We start from the raw sequence: 16928 nt of genomic DNA, 5'->3' as shown, positions 1-16928 counted from the left end.
ATCCTTGTGATAGCCATATAATAGCAGCACAAGCGCACCCAGGAACCTATAACATCACAAGACAAAGCGCTGTTATAGGGATTTTGGAACCCCAGGATGATGCTTAACCCCTTCACAACCTTGTTATGTCCCGATTTTTTTGCTCCCCTTCTTCCCAGAGCCTTCATTTTTTTTTATTTGTCCATCTCTATGGCCATGTGAGGGCTTATTATTTTTTTGTGGGAGGAGTTGTACTTTTGAATTACATCATTATTTTTACCATATAGTGTACTGGAAAACGGGAAAAAATTCCAAGTGTGGTGAAATTGCTAAAAATTTGCAATTCCATAATAGTTTTTTGGATTTTTTATTTACCATGTTCACTATATGGTAAAACCAACATGGAAATATGATTCTCCCGCTCAGTACAAGTATGCAGATACCAAATATGTATATTCTAGTTATTTAAGTGGTGAAAAAAAATCAGAAATTTGTATGAAATAAAGTGCTTATGTCGCCATTTTCAGAGACCAGTAGCATCTCTATTTTACGGGATATGGGGCTGGGTGAGGGCTTATTATTTGTGCCCTGATCTGATGTATGCTGATAAAAACATTGTATCTACCCTGATATGTTATCGCCTCATTCCTTTTCATTGCAATGTTTTGGCGGCCCCCCAAAATAGCAATTTTGGCATTTCGATTTTTTTTCTTGTTACGCCGTTTACAGATAAAATTATTTACTTTATATGTTGATAGATTGGACATTAATGAATGCAGTGATACCAAATATGTGTATTTCTTTTAATTGTTTATTTTGAATTGGGAAAAAGTGAGTTGATTTAGACATTTGTTTATTTTTCGTTATATTTTACAAACTTTTTTTTTTTTTTTTTTAACTGCCTTCAATAGTCCTCTTGCGAGACTTGAAGCTGTGATCATCCGATTGCCTGTGCTACACATAGCAAAGCTTCAGAACTATGTGTAGCAGAAATCACAATCTTCTATGGACGCATACGGGTGAGCATTCATAAGAAATTCACAATGACAGGCACAGGGGCCTTCTGCAGACCCCCGACTGTCAAGACAACCCATCGGCAGTGATTGACAGCGGCAATGATTAACAGCCGCTGTCATGTGTGGGTATAGATGCGGGCACAGCACCGGAGCCCGCAAAGGAAGGGGTTAATAATTAAACTTTTGCTTTATTTTTGTGTAAAATAGACTTTAGTATGAAGTATGTAGTATTCTATCACTTTGCAGTTTGCTATATTGGCGTAGTAGGTGTCTACATAAATTGGTGTAAATTAACCCAAATAAAAGCAATTACAAGCTATATTATTATGTTTTCCATAAAGAATATGAAACTAGGTTGCAATTTATTCTCTTCTGTATTAGAAGCAATGATTAATTTGCAGTCATTTTTCATACTCTCTGCAATCTATTTACAAAGTAAGTATCGGACACGCATTATGCGAGATTTCAGGTTAGTAACTGCTCCCTGTATATTACAAGGGTGACCGATTAGGATTCTAATTAAATAAATTACACAGAGCTAACTTGCAGAGGGATTTTAAACAGCTAATTAAATGTCTAAATTGTCATGTCATGCTCTGCCTTCTCAATTAATAACAAGTGCCGACATTTATTACACTTAATATAGATTCATTGAATTCAGTTACTGCGCTGTTACCTCTAACAGATGGAGGTCGGATGAGGCCACGGTTGCTGACATAGCCTTTGGCAGGTGGAAAGTGAAAGCTGGGGATAGTCGCAGTGTAGGTGGGTGGCGCATAGAATACCGGCGCTCCAAGATAGGCTGTAGTTGGGTCATACACGTGGCCTATTGTGTAGGCATATTCTCCTTGTATGGATCCACCTCTTCCGCCAGTTCCTCGTGTATATCTTACATAACTGTCCTTGTCTACTGGTTTAGCCAAGCTTACTTCTATGGGAGAGCCATCTATGATCTACAAACACAGACTTATAAGACATTTGCACATTTCTATATACTGTACAGTATATACAGTTTGTAGGTCTGAATCAAATTGCCATAGGGATGCAATCAAACTGAATGGAAACTGTCTACCTGGAACTTATATGGGGGTCAACCAAACTGGATGCAACACTTGCACTCATATGAATTATGGCTTTTTTTCATATCTACCACAGTGTAAAGCTAACCTTGGGATAAACCACTAGTTCTTGTGAATACATGGATTTATAGTCTATTGGTTCTCAGGAAAGGTTGTACCTTTCACACCTTCCAGCAACCTAGATCTGCATTAGAGGGGTTACCCGTGACTTTTTTTTTTTTGCAATGTGCCTAAGAGCTAACAGTCAGGTAGTTGCTAACTATCTGCCTGTTGTGCCCGTCACCAATCTCTGCCAGCCCAAAGCTCTCACAGACTGCTTCTGCCGGCAATTCAATGGCGTCCATTAACACAACGTCAACAGAGCAGCAGCTTCACTTCCGCTTTGCACTTTTGCCAATGTCATGCTGGTTGACAACCAGCTCTCCGCTGCCTAACTACGGGAAGCTGGCTGTCAATCAGCATGATGTCAGCAGTCACGCCCTGTTGAAAGAACAGCCTAGAAGAAGAATAGCTGCTCTTAACTGACTGTTAGTTTTTAGGCCTATAGTAAAAAAAAAGCCTGGATAACTCTTTAAGGAACTCTATGAACACTTACTAACTACCTCAATCCATAAAAAAAAAATCTGTGTATTGTAAAACAGTAAATACTAAATGGAGGAGGAGGGGGATGCAGCTGGAGTATTTCTGTCTTAGCTGTTGTATGAGTTTTATGCTATGAGAATGTAAGAAGACAGTAGAGTGCAGATACGCGAACATAGCTCTAAGTAAAATTTAACTTCATCATCTGCACCCTTAATATTTCCTGCTAGCACTGATGTCATCTATTCCAACCTCTGTACAAGCATGCATACTATAGTGTTTTATATCATACCTTTCCATTTAAAATATTCATTGCTTCAACTGCGTCATTACGATTGTTAAAATGCACAAATGCATAATCTCTAATCTTCTTTACTCGTTCAACTGCTCCTATAAAAGTAGTAAAGAGTTAAAATAAAAACATATCCTTAGTTAGTTACAAAACACAGTGTTGCATGACATGAAAGATCCCATGTCTAATAATTTGGTTAGCCCTATTCCCGACATAACTATTTTCCATTTTTGTGTTTACGTTTTTTCCTCTCCCTCTTCCAAGAAGGCCACAATATGGCTGTTCGAAAGGGGATTTAATAAGTTGATGACATTAGTTGAGTATGTTGGCACTATACAGGGTGAGTCAAAAAGGATGGTGCAAAATTATAGCCTCTGTAATCATAACCAAAGAACATAACACTAATTTATTAACTTGAAAATACTCACTATCCATCCAAGTTTTATCTATACACTACCAAGATTCAAAGTGATTTATTTTGGTGACATGGAAGATGTTTAGATGGTAGTCCAGTTCTGCCATTATATTCTCAGATTTTGACTCCACTGTGTCAGTGATGTGTTGTTTCAGGTCGTTGAGATGCTATGGCTGTGGGTGGAAGGGGGGGCAGATACACTGAGTCCTTGATATAGTCCACAAAAAGAAGTCATAGGGTGTTAGAACTAATGATTGTGGAGACCAGCACAACATTGGTGAATCATTTCCACAGTGGCCAATCCAACATTCTAGTAGAGTTTCATTCAGGTATCGGCAAACATCCAAATGGAAAATTTGATGTTAATCATTCTGTTGATAGACTAAATTTGGCAGATCTTCCTCTGTCTGTAGCACAAACCAATCCTTTAACATGTCATGGTTTGCTTCACCCAACACAACATGCAATTTCTATGCGGAGAATATTTGGAAAATTTGTTTTCTAAGTTTCGCCCAACTGTCACTAATGACCCCGTCCAACGTGCAAACCGATTTTTCCCGTTTGATGTCGTCATCTTATCTCACTCATGTAAGTTCATCTTAAATTTGGCTCTTTAAAAATGAAAGCTGTGTCGTGATTGGTTGCTAAAGGCAAGTTTTGGTTTGATTTTCAGTCACTTTACCATTGATGTTACTTTATCTAGAGGCCATTACTTTTGCACCATCTTTTTGTAATCACCCTGTATTCAATATCAAATGTAACTTAAATGAATATGGCATTACAGCCTGTTATGAATAATCCATTTTAACAAGGTCTTCAATAAACCTAGGAAGGAAACCAAGTTCATTGAGCTTCTTATATCAACACTTCTGCTATCTAGAAACTTATCTTTAAAATATAATCAGCCCCATAGACCAGTTACCCGCTGCCTGCTACATCTCTTTCTATGTTGATGGGTCATTCAATCTATACTCACTGTAGATCCATCCTTACATGCACACCAATAAAGGGAAATGAAGTTAAAGTGATCCGGTCACTCAATACATTGAACCTGTTGGATATGCTTCATTCAGTCAAAACGCTTAGATTTGCTGAATTTATCCTTCTAGAGCTGTAAAAATAACTTCTTGGCCAAGTACAAGGACAGGACTTTGAAGTCAGACAGGAATTACAAAGCTTTTGACTTCATCGCTATCTCTCTAGTTGATTCGAAAAGCATGTCAATAACCATTTTATTACCTACAGATTTATCAAGTTTCAGGGTTCACAGTTCAAAGTTTCCACATTTTTAACTTAAGAGTTGTAGGTTAAATGCTAAAACAGTATTTGGTTGGATTTATACAGAATGACTTGTTGGTCAGTAATAAAGGATCCTGCAAATCAAGACATCTCTCTAAATCTGTTCTCGGTTTATGGATCTCTTCGAAGATAGGTTCTCACCAGTCTCTTAAGACAATCAATCATTGATGTTAGGCAAGATCACTAGAACTCACTTTGGCAAAATATGTACATTCTACACAGAAATAGTATAAGCTTCACCCAGTCCTTGCAGTCCATGTTCAGATGCTATAGTAATTTTGTAATTACTAGTCAGAGTTGGAGTATGGAAAAATAATGGCGCCTTAGGATGTTAAGGTGGACAATGGAAAATGAAGACCATTCATAATAAATTAATGGACATTTATAAATAATTATTGTCGAAAGTATATTACCGGGTTTGAGGTTATTAAATTCCTTTTCTATTGCCTCTTCTGTTGTTGTGAGCATAAGATTTCGTACATATAAAATTTTAACTGATGACATTGTATCTTCATCAACTTCAACCTCTGGCTCTGCCCAGTCCACTGCTATTGGATGACCCCATAACTGAATACGTCCTGAAAAATGACACCATAAAATGACACTTGTGAGTATTATTGGGGAATTTTAAACATGATGACATTGTGCAAGGCAGATCATCGCTGCATTGGACAATGTCAGGTGTCCATAACCTTTAAGATGTAAGGTAGACAGATTTGATTTTAAACAGATCTAGTCTCCTTCAGTTGTTTCCGACATATAAAACATAATAGAACATAATATACAGTATATTGCCAGTCTTACTTTTTTCTTTCATGTACATGTTTAAACTAATACATTTCTTTCATTGGTATAAATAACATGGTCCATTTCCTACCGGGTAATAATTTCCGTCTTGCCATAGCTGCTGCTCGGTGACTTTCATATTCTACAAAGGCAAACCCACGATTTTTAGTTTTATCGGCAGCACTGGGATAGACAATAACATCTAGCACACCATCTGTGACCTTCTTCATTTCAACTAAGATTTCTTCTCTTTTTTTGGTCTTTGGGATCCCACCAACAAATAATCTACAGTTGTCAACACTGGCACAGACTCCAAGCAATCTCCCGTTCCTGCAAAAAAATTTACTATTTTAAGTAATTCTATTTTAACTATTTAGAGTAAAATGATCCAATGTATTAATTACTCTAATTATTGATTAATTACTTTTTTGGTGTCTTTCTCTTATATCAATAATTTTCAAATGCAGTAAGTTACCATAGTGGTACCGCAATGTTTGACACTCACAGAAATCCATTACGACCTCAAGGAAGCTAGTTTTAATGTAATGTTGCCCTTACTATAAATCTTGTGCAACACATGATCGCCAGACGTTATACCAGATTACAGAAATACAAAATGTTTTAGGTCTCAAAAATAGTGGGATTTCAAAACGTTATAGCTCTTTTTGATTTGTCAATGCAAAAAAAAAGTTTATCAATATAAGTCTAGGAATGGGTTAAACTCTCCAGCGATTAAGTGGTTAAAATTACATAGATTTTATTAAAAAATAAAATAATATATATATACAGGTCCTTCTCAAAAAATTAGCATATAGTGTTAAATTTCATTATTTACCATAATGTAATGATTACAATTAAACTTTCATATATTATAGATTCATTATCCACCAACTGAAATTTGTCAGGTCTTTTATTGTTTTAATACTGATGATTTTGGCCTACAACTCCTGATAACCCAAAAAACCTGTCTCAATAAATTAGCATATTTCAACCGTCCAATCAAATAAAAGTGTTTTTTAATAACAAACAAAAAAACCATCAAATAATAATGTTCAGTTATGCACTCAATACTTGGTCGGGAATCCTTTGGCAGAAATGACTGCTTCAATGCGGCGTGGCATGGAGGCAATCAGCCTGTGACACTGCTGAGATGTTATGGAGGCCCAGGATGCTTCAATAGCGGCCTTAAGCTCATCCAGAGTGTTGGGTCTTGCGTCTCTCAACTTTCTCTTCACAATATCCCACAGATTCTCTATGGGGTTCAGGTCAGGAGAGTTGGCAGGCCAATTGAGCACAGTAATACCATGGTCAGTAAACCATTTACCAGTGGTTTTGGCACTGTGAGCAGGTGCCAGGAAGCATGAAGTGCTCCAAAATCTCCTGATAGCTAGCTGCATTGACCCTGCCCTTGATGAAACACAGTGGACCAACACCAGCAGCTGACATGGCACCCCACACCATCACTGACTGGGTACTTGACACTGGACTTCAGGCATTTTGGCATTTCCTTCTCCCCAGTCTTCCTCCAGACTCTGGCACCTTGATTTCCGAATGACATGCAAAATTTGCTTTCATCAGAAAAAAGTACTTGGGACCACTTAGCAACAGTCCAGTGCTGCTTCTCTGTAGCCCAGGTCAGGCGCTTCTGCCGCTGTTTATGGTTCAAAAGTGGCTTTACCTGGGGAATGCGGCACCTGTAGCCCATTTCCTGCACACGCCTGTGCACGGTGGCTCTGGATGTTTCCACACCAGACTCAGTCCACTGCTTCCTCAGGTTCCCCAAGGTCTGGAATCGGTCCTTCTCCACAATCTTCCTCAGGGTCCGGTCACCTCTTCTCGTTGTACAGCGTTTTCTGCCACATTGTTTCCTTCCAACAGACTTACCATTGAGGTGCCTTGATACAGCACTCTGGGAACAGCCTATTTGTTGAGAAATTTCTTTCTTGGTCTTACCCTCTTGCTTGAGGGTGTCAATGATGGCCTTCTTGACATCTGTCAGGTCGCTAGTCTTACCCATGATGGGGGTTTTGAGTAATGAACCAGGCAGGGAGTTTTTAAAAGCCTCAGGTATCTTTTGCATGTGTTTAGAGTTAATTAGTTGATTCAGAAGATTAGGGTAATAGGTCGTTTAGAGAACCTTTTCTTGATATGCTAATTTATTGAGACAGGTTTTTTGGGTTATCAGGAGTTGTAGGCCAAAATCATCAGTATTAAAACAATAAAAGACCTGACAAATTTCAGTTGGTGGATAATGAATCTATAATATATGAAAGTTTAATTGTAATCATTACATTATGGTAAATAATGAAATTTAACACTATATGCTAATTTTTTGAGAAGGACCTGTATATATGGTCTGATGATCCAGATGTGCTATTTTGTCTTTGGGTCCCAAGTAATGATCTTGTTCAAGGGCCAAATTATTTTTTATGTGCTTGATGTATATAAAAACAAAATCAATATGCATCCACTCTGCACCAAAAAACCCTCACAAATGAAAAAAATGTTTTTGCAAAGTTATTATAAAAGCAATATACTTACCGAATTTCAAAATTATTGAGCTGTTTGATTGCATTTCTGGCATCCTGTCTGTTAGTGAATGTTACAAAAGCATATCCCCTATTATTTCCATTAAAGTCCATCATCATTCTCATTTCAAAGATTCTTCCTATCTACCAAAATAAAATTACATGACATAAAACACCATATACGAATAAACCATTTAATCTCCACTGTAAAGAAACCGCTTAGAGTCCTAATATTCACTTAACCACCGAGTTCCCCCAAACATGCGGTAGATGCTAGCTTTGTTACACAACCGCCATCTGTCTCAAACACCAGTGGCCGGAGCTCAGCTCTGATTGCTGCCGTTAGCCATTTAGATGCTGCTGTCAATCTTGGACAGGGGCATTTAAATGTAACAGTTACCAGGGCATGCATGCACAAACTCCCATTGGCCCCCTACTATGTGTTCACAGGGCACCAATTGGTCATCACGGCAGCCGGTGGCCTTCTAAAGGCTCATGTCTTTGCCATTTGGTTGTCCTATGAAGCTCATCCTCATGATAAGCTTAATTGAAGATTTATTTTTTTCACTAAATACTGCAATATTGTGATATTGTACTACTTTATATAGAATTAACGATGAGACTCACAAATTCAAGTCCACTTAGTGGACTAAAAACACTTATAAAATTAGAGAAAATTTAAATGCAATAAAATTAATTTTGAATTAACAGTTTTCCCCCAATTAAAATAAAGAACTAATAAACATATTTGGCATCATCGCATTCATAAAAGTTTGGTATATTAAAATATAAATTAATTTAGCCATATGGTAAACTCTGCAAAGAAAAAAAAATCTAAACATTAGTATTATTTTTCGGTCAACACACCTCCCTAAAAAAAGCAATAACAAACCTTATATGTACCACAATTTGGCATCAATAAAACCATCAGCCATCACTTGATAAAAAGATTGAAAAAGGACACAGAAAATGGTAACACAACTGGAATTTTTTTTTTTTTTTTAAATTTCTGAATTTTGTTTTCACTGCTTAGATAAAAAATTAAATATTTGGAAGTTTGATATCACCGTAATTGCACTGATGCAGAGAATTTTTTTTCAGATCATTTTTACCGTAGAATCAGCATCGTAAAGACAAAACCCAAAAGCTAATGCAAAAGAGAAAATGCAAATGGAAAATAAAAATGGTCTATGGCAAGGGGTTTGAGTCGCTGCCAAGCTACCGAGAGTTCTTTTAAAAAAAAAATGTTTTTTAAAAAACAATAAAACAGTCCCCAAGATGGACGGAGGCGCACGGCAGTGATAGGATGTGCCTAATTCATTCGGTGGCATGCGATTCATAATAAATTAGGTGCTTTTAACTCCGGCATGCCCAACATTTAGTCTTGCATTTGATAAGTCGTACTTAATGAATCAAGCCTGATATGTTGATAATCTTTACAAATAATTGTACATTTCGCAATTTAAAAGGGACCAATAAAGAAAACTAGGCTGCTGTTAACGAGTCCGTAAGATCTCTCTTCATATATTACCAATTTAGATATCTGTGTTGAGCTATGAAAGTTATCCTGGAGCACAAGGCTTTGGTTCATCACTAGAGATGAGCAAACCCGAACTATAAAAGGTTGGGGTTCGTATAGGACACCTAGTTTCTGCTGCTGAGCATGAACATGGACTTTTTCCGGAAGTTCAATTTACAGTTTGGGAGTCTGGGGAGGAGAGGGAGAGAGATTTTCAAGATCCAAAGTTCGGGTCCAAGTTGGTTTCTATGGGGTTCAGGTTCAGGTACAGTTCTGATACCCGAACTTTGGACTAAACTACGGTTGAACTCGGAGAACCTGAACTTCCATGAGTCTGCTCATCCTTACTCATCACATATTTCACAGATATCTCAATTTAGACTAGAATTCTTACAACTTCAAAATGTAAGCAGGCATCATGGGAATTGAACACTGATGAGCGAGTATACTCATTTGGGTTTTCCAGAGCACGCTCCGGTGGTCTGTGAGAATTTTGGCGTGCTCGGAGATTTAGTTTATGTCGACGCAGCTGCATGATTTGCGAATGCTAGACAGCTTGAATACATGTGGAGATTCCCTAACAAACAGGCAACCCCCACATGTATTCATTCTGTCTAGCAGCCGCAAATCATGCAGCTGCGTCGACAAACTAAAGCCGAAATACTCGGAGACTACCCAAGCATGCTTGGGAAAACCCGAGCAATAAGTATACTCGCTCATCACTAGAATTGAACCCATAAACCATTTTAGAAAGAAAACATCAGCCAGTACGTTCTTTTCTCTATGCACTAGATGTTTTGATCACATGGTTGCCCATAGTGAATAGATAATTTCTTTACCTTTTCACATAATGGTATAAGTTCATCTTCAAAAAGATCACGGGGAAGTTTGCCTATAAAAATCTCACATCCTCGTTCAGGAGGTGGTCCTTCCCACCCAGGTGGAGGACCGCCATATCTTCTTTGCCCATTTTCCTGTTGAATTAAATTAAATAAGTAGTAAGTTACCAGCAGCATAAAATATTGAATTATGTCTACATATTTCTACTTCAGTCTTCAGTTGCTCAATTAGCTGGATAAACTTAAAGAAGCACTCCCATAAAAATCTTTATCCTCTTAATATATTGCAGTCATCATATTACAGTGGCATGTAAAAGTTTAGGCACTCCTGGTCAAAATTATTCTTATTGTGAACATTTAAGCAAGTTGAAGATTAAATGACCTCTAAAAGGGATAAAGTTATAGATGACACATTGCCTTTGGACTTTGGGAAACAAAAATTATAATTTTCATCTTTTACATTTTTAAAATTTGCATCACTTGTCCTTTCGTAATGATGATAGTGAACGAGCCATAACCCTATCCGGCTAATTAAGGACTGAAACCTTGGTCAAAGTTATCTGAACGCACAAATATGCAAGGGTGCTCAAACTTTTGCATTGACCCATCTTCCTTTTTGTAATTTTTAAAATGTAAAAAATGACAATAAATGATTATATATTTTTTTCTCTTTTCCCTGCACGAGTCATCATTAAAACTACAATTCTAAATCACTGCAAAGCCCCTGGCAAGAGAGAAGAGCAGAACAGCTGGATCAGGGGCTGAAGCGGGGTGAGCTGTGATGCTAGGGATTTTGCAATTGTGCAGAATTTTAGGTCTAATGTTGAATTGTGCAGGGATAAAGACTTCCTGTTTCTACATAGAGCTAGTCTGTGTTTAATCAGGGGATGGCATAGACCTCATTTTGTACTTTTAACTCTGGCCTATTACATTTATCTAGAAACAAACTGATGGCAAAACTGGTCCCATGGATTACTGTGCCGCCAGTTTTATGGCTCGCGTTACCTGATGTGACATCAGAAGGCTCCTACAGGTAAGACCATGTTCATTCAAGGTCACAATGTTGATCCAAATTACAATAGGTGATATTTTTCTGTACATATGCAGCGCCCCAGAGTACAGGTTGCTGCAGTAGTATTGTTCCTCCACCAGGGGAGCAATATTACGTCTGATGGCAATAAAGGAGATCTTCTGTCCAGGTATCACAGCCACACACAGCACACTACACACACCAGTCCACCAGGGGGAGCAAAGGTTCTATCCATTAGGCCACTCCTCACAGTTAGGTAAAACTGGTGGGTTGGTTAGAAAGTGAGCGAGTTCCTGGCTGGAGACTGAGAGAGAAAGGTCTCCAGACTGAGCTGGCTGGAGGGAGTTCCAGTCAGATCCAGACTGCGGTCTGAGGAGGACGAGGGTCCACGGAGCTGCGCCTGCCCCACGTGCGGCAGCATCCAAAGAAAGAGACATTGAAAGGAAGTGTGTTGTAGTGAGTGAGAAACGAAGGCATAGCAACAAGTGGATACCAGAGAGGATAGTGACCGAATAGAAGCGGCATCCTTCTGGTGCGCGTTCCAGTAGCCAGAATACCAAGGGAGTAAAGTGCTCTACACCATTGCTTCAGAGACTGGCAGGACAGTCAATTCCAAGTTGGCTGCTCGACCTTAATACCTAAGAAGACACGGTGGCAAATTGTGGGGGTCGGGGCATCTCTAGGGTCCCTATAAACAAGCCTCAGGCCATCAGTCATACGGGTTTTGTTCTATCCGACCACGGGGAACAGAGAGAGAAGAGTAACAACAGTGAGGATCTCATTAGAGCTTAAGCAAGTGAGGACCTACTGTGTTGCTGTGCGCATAGGAAGGCTATTGCATTCCACCTGGATAAGGAGACTCTGGATTTGCCTTCAGACCAACCGGACTCTGCCTACCCTGTGATCCGGTGCCCAGAACTGTGGACACTGAAGCCTCCAGTAAAAGGTAAAGAGACTGTAACCTTGTGTCCTCGTTATTCACCGCGCCTTACACCATCCACCATCTACACTCTGGGAAGCCCTGGGGATACACTTCTCCTGTGGGAAGGTATACCATCTAGCTGCCACAACATCACCCCAGCGGACCCCCAAGCAGCGTCGGTCACCCTGACCAAATACCACAGGTGGCGTCACAAACACTATCCCTTTAAAGACCTTTCCCTTTCAATACGGACGCCCCTAGGGCCACGGACCGGGTCAGCCACCGTGACATCCCCACTGAGAACCGAGGGACCCGGTACTAAGTACCCCACTGCCCTACGGGGGGCGCTCCAAAATCTTGACGTCACGAACAGGATGTACTTAAGCCTGAAGAATCGGGTCATGTGTGCCTAAGGACTGTGTTAGAACTGTGATTTGCTTAAGGACTGTGTATCGCCATTACCGCAAAGATTCCCACCAAAACCGCCGCCATTGCAGCACCATGTGGCGTGCAGGAGGAGTGGGGCGTGTCATCATGGGCGTAGCCTGGAAGAACGGCGCGAAAGTGGAACCAGCCCCTCACAGATACTACTACGTCGGAAAAATATGCCCATCAACCAAAGGAATCCACCTCCTAGTCTGGGATGGTGGAGGAAGAAGGAACCAACCTCCAGAAGAGGAGGAGGGGGAGAATACCTGCAGTGCTGTTCGCCAATCGGAAGGTGAAGAGGCCCCGCCGCCATGTACAAACCCGGAGGTCCTTGGCGCGGAAGTCGAGGAGCTGTGCCACTAGCTCCGGAAATCCTGGTACCACGCAGCTGTCGGCGTCCAAGAGCAGCAGCGCAGCCAGCCGACGGATCTGCCACCTGCAGTGGAGGAAACCAGCACCGGAGATGCCGCAGCAGCAGGTAAGCGATCTGAACCTGCCCCAGCCACCGATGAGACCCTCCTGGTGCCCATCGACTCCTTGCCATGGCCACCTAGAGACTCGAAGCTGTTGTCACTAGAGGCTCCACATTTCCCAACAGCGCCCTCGTCTGCCCAGGTGAGAGAAACAACAACCGCCGCCATTCCTGAAAGAGCACCTGTCGTTCTGTGCTCCAGATGTGCTGGTGCCTTAGTGGAGCAAAGAACTGTGAGCACACAGACTCCAATTCAGAGCGCAGATGCACTCTATATAGTACCAGGTAGTCATCAGTACCCAAGAAGACTACCCCCACCGGTACTACTCCCTGAATCACACTAATAAACCTCAAAGAAACTGGCCATAAAATGTAAATAGTTAACTGTTCTTGGCTTTGCTGCATTTTCAAGACTAAAACCCATCCTGGGTTAACTCTTAAAGGGATCCATTTGTTTACCCGGGATCCCTGTTGTTTCAAGTTTACACAAGTTTTCTACTTCTCCAAAAGAACATTTGAATCATGGATGGTGAATGGTTCACAAACTGTTCCTGTATATAGTTTGCACCTTCTTAAGGGTGCTCTCTACTGGTTTTACAAAGAAGAGCTGTGCGAAGAAACTGTTCCTGATGACAGCGTGAAAGTTCTTGCTGCTTTATCGTTAATAACTGACTTGCATTTTGATTGTTTGCACCACCTCAGAAAAGACTGGAGATTTCCTCTTAAAGGGAATGTTTACTAGTTGTTGCACTTTCTCTGAGAGTAATAATGTTGCCTTAAGAAGTTAGATAGCAATAATGTTACATAGTCGATAGTATGTAGCTAAAAGGTTAGATAGTGATAAAATGTTTGATAATGTTGAGAATAAAATGCTAGTGATGTACTTTAAATAAAATTGAGGTTATAGAAAAGGAAAATGCAGTTAGCCCGTAGGGGTAGACAGATAGTCCTGCATATGTGAAAGTGAGAATAGCATATTGGTTTGCACTTTGTAGTTTTATAGTACACCCTTAGAGGGTATTTAAAGGAAAATACTGTTTTGTAATTGCACTTAGTAGATAGCATACCCATATGGGTGATAGTCGGTTATAGTTAGTTAAATTAATAATTGTTATTTAAAGTCGCGCGCACTATGTAAATATATTCTTAATTGTTTGCAACGTTCAAGTGTTCTTACCTCCCATAAAGGGTAGCACTGTTATATTAATTTGTTCTAAAGCAATTCAAAATTTTGTATGTCTTTTTGCTAATGTATTGATGCTTTCTTTTCCCAGCCCGGGAGTGCAGCGCCCCAGAGTCCGGGTTGCTGCAGTAGTATTGTTCCTCCACCAGGGGAGCAATATTACGTCTGATGGCAATAAAGGAGATCTTCTGTCCAGGTATCACAGCCACACACAGCACACTACACACACCAGTCCACCAGGGGGAGCAAAGGTTCTATCCATTAGGCCACTCCTCACAGTTAGGTAAAACTGGTGGGTTGGTTAGAAAGTGAGCGAGTTCCTGGCTGGAGACTGAGAGAGAAAGGTCTCCAGACTGAGCTGGCTGGAGGGAGTTCCAGTCAGATCCAGACTGCGGTCTGAGGAGGACGAGGGTCCACGGAGCTGCACCTGCCCCACGTGCGGCAGCATCCAAAGAAAGAGACATTGAAAGGAAGTGTATTGCAGTGAGTGAGAAATGAAGGCATAGCAACAAGTGGATACCAGAGAGGATAGTGACCGAATAGAAGCGGCATCCTTCTGGTGCGCGTTCCGGTAGCCAGCAAGCACCCCCCTGACCGAATACCACAGGTGGCGTCACGAACACTATCCCTTTAAAGACCTTTCAATACGGACGCCCCTAGGGCCACAGACCGTGTCAGCCACTGTGACATCTCCGCTGAGAACCGAGGGACCGAGTACCCCACTGCCCTACTGGGGGCGCTCCACATATGTCTAGACTGATAACATTGACGTCTTTTTTTCCATACAATAGATGTTGAAAACCTTTTGAGGAATGGTCACAATTGAAGTCAGGAAGGGAAATCTTAAATAATTGAGATGCCCATATATCCATACGTACTATTACATGATACAAGGTGAAACCAACATACATAACATGCAGTAAAATATAATACAGGTAACGTAATGACTTTAGGATATAGCATATTACAATGTGGTTGTACATTACACTTTGGAAAACAATTATTAATTTGGGGTTTCATATATGACGGTCTATAAAAATTGAGTTGTAATGAATGGTGCCAAATATATTAGAATTGATCTATGAAAATGCAAATCTCCTAATATATTCGGCACATTTCGGATTGCTTGAAATCTAGAAAGTGATTTTCTGCTTGAAAAATTAAAACCAATCTCTCTCCTAAGCCACAACCACTTTTTCAGATTTTCAGCAACATGCCTTGCACAGTTGGGATAGGGTCAACCAAGAAAATCGGGCCGATTATGCCAATTACACTCTGATCAAATTTTATTTTTTTTTTTTGGAAAAAAATTCTCCATCATCTCCAATCTATGAAAATCGGACCTTACTCTTATTTTATCTGGGTGCCATCAGAATTCTTCCACGGAGTTATTGACTTGAATGGTTGAGTGCGATCTGAATATCATATGGAAATCATGTATGCTGCAAATTTTTTCCTTGCACAGACCTCGGAAAAAACTGGACACGTGCACAGCCCCATAGAATACCATTGGTCCTAGTGTGATCTGATGTTTTGTTGAATGGCACTCTGACTGAAAATATGGTCCTCTGCACAAACCCTTAGGCTATGTGCACACGTGCAGAATTGCCGCGGAAATTTCCGTTGCAATTCTGGAACTCCCTGCTGCGGGAAAAACACATGCGGAATTGGCATGCGTTTTCTTAATAAACACTAGCATTTTACAAGCGTAATTAGCTTGCAAAATGCTAGTGTTTTCCAAGCAATCTGTAGCATCACTTGGAAAACTGATTGACAGGTTGGTCACACTTGTCAAACATAGTGTTTGACAAGTGTGACCAACTTTTTACTATTGATGCTGCCTATGCAGCATCAATAGTAAAAAGATCTAATGTTAAAAATAGTAAAAAAAATTAAAAATCGTGATATTCTCACCTTTCGGCATCCCTCGCAGCATTCCTGATGCTCGCGATGCTCCCGTTTCCAGTAATGCATTGCGAGAATGACTTGTGATGATGTAGCGGTCTCGCAAGACCGCTACGTCATCACAGGCCATTGACGCAAGGCATTATTGGGAATGGGAGCATTGCGAGGAGCGGGAAGACTGTCGGTGATGCCGGAAGGTGAGAATATCACGATTTTTTATTTTAATTTTTTTTTTTAACAATTATATGGTTCCCAGGGCCTGGAGGAGAGTCTCCTCCCCTCCACCCTGGGTACCAACCGCACATGATCCGCTTACTTCCGGCATGGTGGGCATAGCCCGATGCAGGAAGTAAGCAGATCAATGCATTCCTATGTGTGCTTAGTCCCCGCGATTCCGAAGAAAGAATGAACATGCTGCGTTTTTTTCCGGAATGCGATTCCGCCACGTAAAGAAACGCAACATGTGCACAAAAATTGCGGATTGCATTCTAATAATAGGATATTATAGCGAAAAACCCTGAACGTGTGCATACAGCCTTAGGGTATGTGCACACTATGTTGTTTAGACATTGGCGTACGTATCCAGAGTTTTTGAAGGAAAACACTTCTTTAGGAAAACGACGGCCGGCTTTTTCCTGAAGAGTTATCTTTGCAGT

General features: G+C 40.4%; 1 protein-coding gene across 3 annotated transcripts in view; it reads right to left on the bottom strand.

Annotated features, from left to right (window-relative positions):
- A1CF (APOBEC1 complementation factor) overlaps window positions 1-16928 on the bottom strand; it is a 75350-nt gene that overhangs the window by 18960 nt on the left and 39462 nt on the right. For all 3 annotated transcript variants that reach the window (XM_077258880.1, XM_077258878.1, XM_077258879.1), the window contains 6 exons: window positions 10332-10466; window positions 7987-8117; window positions 5537-5775; window positions 5073-5237; window positions 2946-3043; window positions 1672-1948 (listed from right to left, as the gene is read on the bottom strand). In XM_077258880.1, coding sequence (XP_077114995.1) covers window positions 1672-1948; window positions 2946-3043; window positions 5073-5237; window positions 5537-5775; window positions 7987-8099 — 892 coding nt within the window. In that variant the 5' untranslated portion in view covers window positions 8100-8117; window positions 10332-10466. The remainder of the gene's footprint in view (window positions 1-1671; window positions 1949-2945; window positions 3044-5072; window positions 5238-5536; window positions 5776-7986; window positions 8118-10331; window positions 10467-16928) is intronic.

Source organism: Ranitomeya variabilis, chromosome 4, assembly GCF_051348905.1.
Source record: "Ranitomeya variabilis isolate aRanVar5 chromosome 4, aRanVar5.hap1, whole genome shotgun sequence".
NCBI lineage: Eukaryota > Metazoa > Chordata > Amphibia > Anura > Dendrobatidae > Ranitomeya > Ranitomeya variabilis.
Note: the sequence above shows the minus strand (reverse complement) of the source record. Positions and strands in the feature narration are given on the sequence as shown.